At 40.5% G+C, this 10,173-nt stretch overlaps 1 protein-coding gene across 2 annotated transcripts; it reads left to right on the top strand.

Annotated features, from left to right (window-relative positions):
• The first annotated feature begins 2,981 nt into the window (after positions 1 to 2,981).
• Positions 2,982 to 9,970, top strand: LOC139463434 (hexosaminidase D-like). Of its 2 annotated transcripts, none has more exons than XM_071244695.1 (3): positions 2,982 to 3,053; positions 5,336 to 6,400; positions 8,664 to 9,970. In XM_071244695.1, exons 2-3 carry the CDS (start codon positions 5,514 to 5,516, stop codon positions 9,223 to 9,225), a joined length of 1,449 nt encoding a protein of 482 aa, XP_071100796.1. In that variant the 5' UTR covers positions 2,982 to 3,053; positions 5,336 to 5,513; the 3' UTR covers positions 9,226 to 9,970. The 2 variants fall into 2 exon arrangements, with proteins under 2 accessions (XP_071100796.1, XP_071100795.1); XM_071244694.1 differs by having other exon boundaries at positions 2,982 to 3,061.
• Positions 9,971 to 10,173: the final 203 nt, after the last annotated feature.

Here is a 10,173-nt window from a genome sequence, read left to right as displayed (position 1 = left end):
ACTCACTCACCTCCGTCGATAATGAATTTGTTGATTTGGTGTTATAAACACGGTTGTCTCGTACCTACAACGTTTGTTCAAAATTAGATTTATGACCTGAGTACAAAAAATGTTTTATTCTGAAATATGTAAAGCACCGTTTAGTGTCCACATTTGCAGCCACAAAGAGACTCCTTTAACAAGGCACCTTGTGAAAACAAAATCGATTATAGACTCACGGTGCCTTTATTGTGACGATACATCATGTCATGTATTATAATACAGACACGCGGCAATATTGCATGCGTTTCAAACAGAAGAGATGTCGCTTGTGTCCTGATTAATATGGATGAATGACTGTTGGGTAATTGAGGTATTTGGCTTCATGATATACATCATGATAAAAATACAAAATAAAATCAAGGCGGGTTTTCAATTACTTAATTCTGTCTTGCTAGGACTGCCAAATACTAGTAACCGGAACCGATTTGCCCATACCGACATTGACTCCGTTCTCTGTTACAAACAATGTTTGTTTGTTTCTTAGTTGTTTGTTTGTTGTTTTACGCCGCACTCAGCAATATTCCAGCTATGTGACTGCGGTCTGTAACTAATCCAGACAATCCAGTGATTGACATCACAAGTATCGATCTGCTAAAAATGGAATACGATGGCATGCATCAACCCAGTCAGTGAGCCTGACCACCCGATCCTGTTAGTCGCCTTTTACGACAAGCATAGTCACCTTTTACGGCAAGCATGGGCTGCTGAAGACCTATTCTACCCCGGGCTTCACGGGTCTTACAAACAAGGAACTGTAAGACACGGTATCACTGTACACACTAGAATAAATTAAATCCAGACGATGACAAATTGAAATACCCCTATAGGACAATAAACCACTCGGGACTGAGTGAGTGAGTGAGTTGGGTTAAAGCCGCTTTAACAGTATTCAGGGTATATCACGGCGTATCAGCTTCATGTGACGTCATTTCCAGTGACAAGTGGCATGGGTATTACCGGGAACATTAGAACTCTGTCAATGATGTATTGTTTATGCTGATTTTTCAAGTTGATCGTTTTTGAATGTATCCAAATTGTTTAAATAATCACAAAAGGTCACATTACATGTAGTGATATAAACAAACCAGACCTTACTGCTTGTGTAGTCCTTCAAAACAAGCAGTATAATCGTTTCTTTAATACTGTCACTTACTGAAACTCATAGTTTGTTATTTTTTGCAAATCAATTTCAGGAAATTAATAACGGTTCCTTCCAGACTTCATGGAAATCGTATGAATTTTGCTTTGTATGTGGATAGATATTTGCAAATGTTTGAGTAAAATATACTGTTTTTTTTTCAAATTTTTCGTGTTTTATTGTATCCAACGCGTTTAAATAATATTTTAATCATGAAAATAACCCCTTCAATCGCTTTCAGATTACTAAAAAAAATGGTGTCATATGTTTATGTGCCATGTCTAGTTCCAAGGTTATGCCGATTATAAGTTTTTGTCTGACACCATGGGACAAATATTTCGCCTTGGAAACATCAAACTTCATTTCAGAGACATTATGGGGATAAAAAAATGTAAGTTAATAAAATATATATTTCGGGTGCATGGGGACCCTATCTTCTTACTAGACTTTGTCTTCTTTAACTTCTTTTGAATAGTATATAGACTATATTGGCGTAATTGTCCGAAAGCTGTGATTTCTTGATTAACGTAGCCCGGACTGACAAGGTTTCGCTGTAGTCATTAATACCTGAACACTTCTTTACATTGATATATTATTAATATCGAAATAATATACTTTGTCTTGCAAGATTTGGATTTCAAACCGTTCATTAATATTTATATTTATCATGGAGAAATGCCAAAATTACAAACTATGAATTATACTAATTAAGGTTCCACGGGTGTTTTTTAACGGCGCCACATATATTATGTCAGTAAGTATAAGATCTTGGGGAAAACAAACAAACATTTACCATTCGCAGTGCATTTATTAGCTCACCGGGTCCGAAGGACCAAGGTGAGCTTATACTATACCGTGGCGCGTCCGTCCGTCGTCCTCGTCGGTACGTCAACAATTTATTCGAACGACGTCTTCTGAACCACTAATAGGAAATTAACAAAATTTGACTGGAAGCATCCCTAGGTGGTGTGATTCAAAATTGTACAAATGGTGGGGCTGATCCCCCAAAGGGCTGAGGGCGGGGCCAAATAAGGGTAATTTGGCTATATTGTTTTAAACGACTTCTTCTCTGGAACTTAGAGATAGATATCAACCATATTTGTTTGGAAGCATCCCTAGGTGGACAGAGTTAAGATCCCCACCGTATAACCATATGTACAATTGCTGAGTATAATGCGAGGAATGCACATTTGCTACCAGGACTGGCCCTTCTGTTCATCTTTCTGGCACTCCCAAAGGAGTTAGAACCTTGGCAATAGCATGTAAACCGATATTGTATACATTTGTTTGTTATGAAGAGAATAATACATTAATGCCAATAGTATTCGCACTGGAAACTCTGGAAACTTAGACTCTGGATCATATAACATGGAAACGGTTCAGATCTTTATGTTCAATTTGTAGCTGGAGAAATACACGTTCATGCTGTCAGATTTGTCATCCTCCTATTTTAAATGCCGACAGAGTCAAAATTACGAAATATTTGCAGTATTATATACATGAACAATGCAAATGTATATTTTGCCATGATTGCGTAAATATCCAGGTGAGCAATACAGGCCCTATCCGGACCTCTTGTCTCATGTGGACAGACAATATTCTCATATTTTGATCAAAGTACATACACATTCTTTATTCTAAATATATTTTCTGTCACTTAACTCGATTTTAATTACAAAAGATCGATTAAAATATAAATATTTTAGATTTTAAGTGGCGTCTCCTCTAGTGGCATGCTCTCGTCTCAGATACAGGAAGAAATCGACATTGTTGAAGGGAGATAACTCTAAATGCCCCGCATGTTGGATCAAAGGAGACGGAACGACCTTTTCCCCTACTCGTCTGTCTGTCACGCTAGCACAGTAATCAACTGGTAATCAGGTAGATGGTTTAGAGAAATATTTGATGAAGTTACGCTTCATGCGTTTAAATTCGTGATACCTAAAGTGCTCAATGACTGTCGATTCTGGTGCGAGCTGGAATCGTAATGCCATGGGGTTGGCTGAGGCAAAGACGTATTAATTTGTACGTCTTTGGCTGAGGACAGGGACGGTTGACAAAATCACACAACCGTCTCATTGGCCAAGATTATAAAGCATTGATCACCGATGCATAACATCAATTATTAAAATCTACAATGGTAGGATCCATGTATTTTGAATCAGGAACATTCCATCGGACTGCGTGAAATCGATTTTCGAAGTTAGTAATGTAGATATGTCATTGATTACTGACAAGGAAGTTAATTAGATCTGCATAATTGTTTCACGATCAGCTCATGATCATGCTTTGTTTGTTTGTTTGTTGTTTAACGCTGCACTCTAAATATCTAAACTGTAAATAATCAAGTCTGGACCAGACTGGTGATTGATATTATGAGCATCAATCCATGTGTAGCGGCTATAAAATTTCCGAGTCCCGTGATGGGATTCGAACCACGGATGTTCTGATCAGAAGTCGGACGCCTTGTCCATATGACCAAAGCTGAAAAGTTGTTTTGCTGAAGATCTGTTTTACCCCGTATCTTCACGGGCGGTGATGATCATGTGGTGGGCCAGTATGGTTTATGCTGCTTTTAGCTATATTCCAGCAATATCTCAGCAGGGGACACCAGAAATCGGCTTCACATATTGTACCCCTGTGGGATTTGAACCCAGGGCTATGGCATAATGAGTGAACACTTTACCATCTGATTATGAAGGGACCTGTGAAGATCCGGGCTAGAATAGGTCTTCAGCAACCCATGCTTGCCATAAAAGGCGACTATGCTTGTCGTAAAAGGCGACTAACGGGATTGGGTGGTCAGGCTCGCTGACTTGGTTGATGCATGTCATCGTATCTTAATTGCGTGGATCGATGCTCATGATATCAATCACTGAATTGTCTGCTCCAGACTCGATTATTTACAGACCGCCGTCATATAGCTGGAATATTGCTGAGTGCGGCGTTAAACAACAAACGAACCAACCAACCAACCTGATTATGAAGGACTTAATGACAGACAGATTCATGGTACCCTCTTGCCCTAGTGTTATCTATTATGTACCATATTTCCTCAATTAGATGCTGGACCTCCAATACACCCCAGGCTGTCCAAAAAGTAGAAGCCGGGCCTCTTATGCTTGTGGTATGATGGTGATTACCACTTACCATTTCCTGCAAATGAACCCTTTGTATGACTGTAGCGCTTGGGAATCGGTAAGGTACTGAGTTGCCACTGTGCCAGCATTAAACAGAATAAATGGGTAAATGGCTTGCACGAAATCAATAGGCATCCGGACGTCTACTAAAGGAAATACGGTATTTTATTCTATTACAATTCTGGGTTTCCATGACTACCATGGGATTGGGTGTCAAAAGGTGTGACCTGGTTAATTGAATGTCTATCAAGCTGCCCTGCCAGCTAGGATTGTTGCTCATGCTGTCAACCACATGCTGGCTAAGACTCAATCATTTGCAGTCTGTTTAGATATAGCTGGCATGTTACTGACGGCAGCATGGGACGACATTTACTCACATAGCCTGGATATAAGACCAGGGCCCCATTCCACAAAAGTATCATAGCACTAGATCTATTGTAAGTCTGTGTAAAGTATATGACTTATGATAGTCACAGTGCTACGATTGCTATATGTTTTTAATCTTGAGCCAGCTTGGCCCAATCCCACAAAACGATCTTAGTGCTACAACTATCATAAGTCTGCTTTTGATCATGGAAGTGACAATTGTCTTAGTGCTAGGAGCTCTTGATGCACCGGCCTCTATGCCATGAAATAATGTAACAGTATTTGTTAATGTTTTGTCAAAAGGGTAATACCGTATTCGACATAATAAGCGCCCAGGGCACTCTCAAAATTAGAAATAGAGGGCTCTTATTGAAATATTATTTGGATGGAAAAAAACAGAGTTGAAAGATAAATATCGTTATTTATGCTGAAATATTTATGTACCACAGATATATTTTTCCATAATTTAATTGCCCATATTTAAGGGTGCATATAACACATGAGTGTTAGCAAATGTCACCGTGGGCGCTTATTAGAGCGGGGCGCTTATACGTCGAATACGGTATGTACTTCTGTTATGGTTTGAAGGTGACATGAATATAATGTCTACTTTTTTTCTGACTTTAATTAGTTGCTGTTTCTTTTCCAGAATAAAATCACAAGTCTAAAATCAGAGACCTGTGCATGTATTAACTGGTCCCTGCTAAAATGGAATCAGAGAAGTAATCATAATCCACTGTGACTGCTCCGACTGATTTTCAAAGACTGGTACCTTACAAGAAGTAAGAAAACTGGTTTATGTGTTGGATCTGACGACGCTTGGAAAGATGGCGTCTATGTCGCACCGCCTTGTCCATCTTGACCTAAAGGGGGCAGCACCAAAGTTGTCCTATTTGGAAAAAATATTCCCTTTAATAGAACAGTGGGGAGCAACGGGGTTAATCATGGAGTATGAAGACATGTTCCCTTACCATGGCAACCTTTCTGAAGTTGCATCCTCCCAAGCCTACAGTGTAGAAGAGGTTAAAAAAATCCTTAACATGGCTGAACAACATCATCTCGAGGTGGTGCCCTTGGTGCAGACATTCGGCCATTTTGAGTTTGTTCTGAAGCATGAGACATTTGCGAAGATTCGTGAAATTCCAAAGTACCCAACATCACTGTGTCCGTGTCACCCCGATGCAATCACCATAGTAACCGCAATGCTGGATCAAGTTCTCGAGATGCATCCCAAGACAAGATGGTTCCATATCGGATGTGACGAAGTGTACCACCTGGGTAGGTGTGACTTATGCCGAAGGAAAATGGCAGACGAAAACCTCACCACACAGCAACTTTTTTTCGGTCATGTCAAAACAGTGGCTTCTTACATCAAAGCACATTATCCTACCATTACCCCAATTGTGTGGGATGACATGTTTCGATTTGCTACGGTAAAAGATCTTAAGACAAGCGGTCTGGGTGATCTCGTGGAGCCAATGATATGGCACTACCTGTCTTCATTTCTTCTTCCTGAGAACCTGTTCGACAACCTGTGTACTGTGTTCCCGGACATCTGGGTGGCCAGCGCCTTTAAGGGAGCTACCGGAGTGTGTGCCAGTATGACAAACATATCCTTCCATGTTGAGAACCATTTGTCCTGGTTGCGATTGATCGACGAGAAAGGAAGCAAGTTTAATTCTATCCGAGGGTTTGCTATCACTGGGTGGCAGAGGTAATTCATTGATGGTTTTACAATCTATTCATTGAGGTTTTACAGATGCACCCGTGAACATATGGGTAGAGAATAGACCTTCAGCGACCCATGCTTGCCATAAGAGGCAACTATGCTTGTCGTAAGAGGTGACTATGCTTGTCGTAAGAGGTGACTATGCTTGTTGTAAGAGGCGACTATGTTTGTAAGAGGCGACTATGCTTGTAAGAAGCAACTATGCTTGCCATAAGAGGTGACTATGCTTGTCGTAAGAGGCGACTATGCTTGTCGTAAGAGGTGACTATGCTTGTCGTAAGAGGGGACTATGCTTGTCGTAAGAGGAGACTATGCTTGTCGTAAGAGGCGACTATGCTTGTCGTAAGAGGCGACTATGCTTGTCGTAAGAGGTGACTATGCTTGTCGTAAGAGGCGACTATGCTTGTCGTAAGAAGTGGCTATGCTTGTCGTAAGAGGTGACTATGCTTGTCGTAAGAGGCGACTATGCTTGTCATGGGAGGGGCGACTATGCTTGCCGTAAGAGGCGATTGTGCTTGTCGTTAGAGGCGACTATGCTTGTCATAAGAGGCGACTATGCTTGTCGTAAGAGGCGACTATGCTTGTCGTAAGAGGCGACTATGTTTGTTGTAAAAGGTGACTATGCTTGTCGTAAGAGGCGACTGTATTTGTCGTAAAAGGCGACTAAAGGGTGGTAGGGCTTTCAGACTTGGTTCATTCATGTCATTGTATCAGAATGATGTCAATCACTGGATTGTCTGGTCCAGACTCGATTATTTACAGACTGCCATCATATAGCTGGAATATTGCTGAGTGCGGCGTTAAACAACAAACAAACAAACATGGCAGGGGACCCAAAAGTTTCTATGGACATTACTCCTCATAGTATAAGATGCTTGAAAATGAATAGGAGTGTAATGATATGTCGAACTATTGATGCATTGTAATTGTTTGGCCTACAACTGTACTATATCAATAGGAATTTGTAAACACAAATAGTATTGTAGATAGTATGCATAACAATCAATTATTTCGGTAGTCTCATTTAGTTATACCTAAAAAATATTTTAAGTGTCAGAAAACTCGTTTTTACAATCAGATTTCAAACCTGCCTTTTGTTGATGAGCAGGGCTTATGACAACTTCAGAATGTTGATGCTTTCCTTTGGTTTAAGGAGTGGCAGGGAGGGAAGATGGCGGACTTTGAAATTGTCAGCAATACTTTATTCATGTCAGTTACTATTGTAATAATTTTGAGGACTTTTGCAATATGATCACAGCAGTGAAAATAGACCTAATAGGAAACCTCTAACAATATACTTACAATTGTGTTGCAATTTTCAATATCACATACATGACAAATGACATGTATATCTGTTTACTCTTCTTTGACATCTGTCTGACCCAATGTCATCCTCGGTGATCCAGGGAATTATGTGTCCTTTGATAAATACCCTTGACCATTCTCTGCGTAATCTTTGTTCTGTGCCCTATTCAGTTTTTGAAAGGAAAGCCAGAAGTGATGCAGGGGTCAGACATTTACCAAAGTGGTGGAACCCACAAGGGCTGGTATGCTGACAAACCTTTAAACATAATTGGGTCGAACCGGGATTCGAACCCACAAGCATAAGTTTCAGGCGTGACCAAGGGGCGTAACTCTGCAATGCGAATTGCAGCGCCTTCGACGATTGGGCCACCCATGCCCCCACACTCTTAGGTGCTTCAAATAGTTCAGGTTTGGGATTGACTGTAACAGATGTAGCACTCTGAGCAATTCAAATATACCGAAGTATACTACTATACCTGTGGCCCTTAACTGTTTTGAGTAGTATTCATGTGCATCGCAACAATTTTACCACAGTAACTGACAAAGGTCATGTAGAAATGTAATTTATATTGACTTTATTCTTTTCCCAAGTATTTGTTTATTTCAAACATATATTCAATAAAATCTTTTTCCTGCAAATAGTTTATAGTTTATGATTCACTATAAATATATTATGCTGAAGTTTTAAAGCATGAAATTATTTGACAAACTCTCTGAAGTGATATGGCTGTTCAACTAATTGATATTTTTCATGTTTCCTTTAGTTTCAAATTTACCAGAATCTTAGTGTTTCTAAAAGAAATTTGAAATGATTAATACTATTTTGATAATATATGTATTCAAACCCACCAGAGCCTCAAGGCTTCTCTTTTTCTTTGGACAATTTATCCTCATATAATGTTTTCGAGGTACATATTATTTTCTATATTGCCGATATTTGCAGATATGACCACTTCGCAGTGATGTGTGAGCTCCTCCCTGTTGCTATCCCGTCTCTGGCTATGTGTCTGAGTGTGGCTAAGCAAGGGGTGTTCACCCAGGATATCCATATGCACATCTCTAACCAGCTCGAGTTCAAGCCTGGGCTTCCCCTCAACCCCTACCAGTGTCAGATGCCCACGGAGTGCCGCTACCCGGGGAGTGATGTGTACGCCGCCATGATCGACTGGATTCACATCCAGGCTAAGTGTGACCAGTTCCTACAAAGTGACACACTGTGTTCCTGGATGAATGATTACAATATCGAACGAGGATTTGTCAACCTGATGCACATCGAACCTATTGTGACTGAAGCTACGAATATTCTTGCGAGGCTTTGTGAAGTGCAGATAAAGATTCAGAAGTCCATGGAGCCCATCTTCTCTGATGAGATCGTGACAGAATGGATTCAGACCTATTTGGAACCCAAATCAAAAAGACTTTCTGATGTTGTTGAAAAGGGACAAAAAGTGTTAGGAAGAGTGAATTTTGAAGGATTTGAAGAGAAAATGTCCCAGGATATGTAAGAAAGGGTCACTGCACCAAGAATGTTAGGGACCGGTCATTTATTAAAGGGAGGGGTGGTCGGATGTAAACAAGGGAGTATCGCTGAAAATATACAATTTCTAGGGGAGGGTTATAAAAAATAATACACATATTTTGGAAGGATCGTGTAAAAATGGACATTTTATAATAAAATATTAAGTGATAGTGCATTTTCTCTTGTCAGGGAGGGTCATGAAAATATGTACAAGGACATTGGGAGGGTCATAAAAAAATATGACATCCTTGAGGGGAGGATCCATATTTTCAGTACAAAATTCTCTCACCCACCCATCCCTGTAATAAATGACCGGTCCCATAATCCAGGTGATCCCAAGCCAAGGATATTGTCCGTGATTAACCGCCTCCCATTTCCCAAGGAAGGGTGATCACAAGGGGAGGTAACTCTCAGCTGTCATCCGGCAGAGTATGCATGGATCAATAGGATGATTTGTTAGTTCAGTGGTTGCTCATCATGTATGAGACCCAGGTTCGATTCCTATCATGGATGCTCTATAAATCCATTCTTGGTGTCCCCTGCTGTGATGTTGCTGGAATAGTGCTTAAAGTAACATACAAATTTAGATTGCTCACTCATTCATGGGCGGCGACGGGTAGCCTAGTGGTTAAAGCTTTCGCTTATCATGCCGAAGACCCGGCGTGTCCCCCGCCTTGATATTGCTGGAATATTGCTAAAAGCGGCGTGAAACCATACTCACTCACTCACTCACTCATTCATGGATCCTACTGACATTATTGATTTGCCTCTCTTGATCGGTTTATGTCTCGCTTTATTCAGATGGATTGTCTCAGTGTGGATCAATTAATTGACCCTTGTCATTATGTTTCATCATGTCACAGCTTGGATGGGCTCTAAGGCGCCGCCCAGGGGCAGTTCGCTCGTCATGCTGAAGACCCGGGTTCGAATCCCG

Source organism: Haliotis cracherodii, unplaced genomic scaffold, assembly GCF_022045235.1.
Source record: "Haliotis cracherodii isolate W230 unplaced genomic scaffold, xgHalCrac1.p SCAF_16, whole genome shotgun sequence".
Classification (NCBI taxonomy): Eukaryota; Metazoa; Mollusca; class Gastropoda; order Lepetellida; family Haliotidae; genus Haliotis; species Haliotis cracherodii.
Note: the sequence above shows the minus strand (reverse complement) of the source record. Positions and strands in the feature narration are given on the sequence as shown.

Coding starts and splice junctions, on each gene's coding strand:
- LOC139463434 (XM_071244695.1), top strand. CDS start 5,514: ATGGCGTCTATGTCGCACCGCCTTGTCCATCTTGACCTAAAGGGGGCA. Junction 6,401..8,663: donor GCTATCACTGGGTGGCAGAG/GTAATTCATTGA, acceptor CGATATTTGCAG/ATATGACCACTTCGCAGTGA.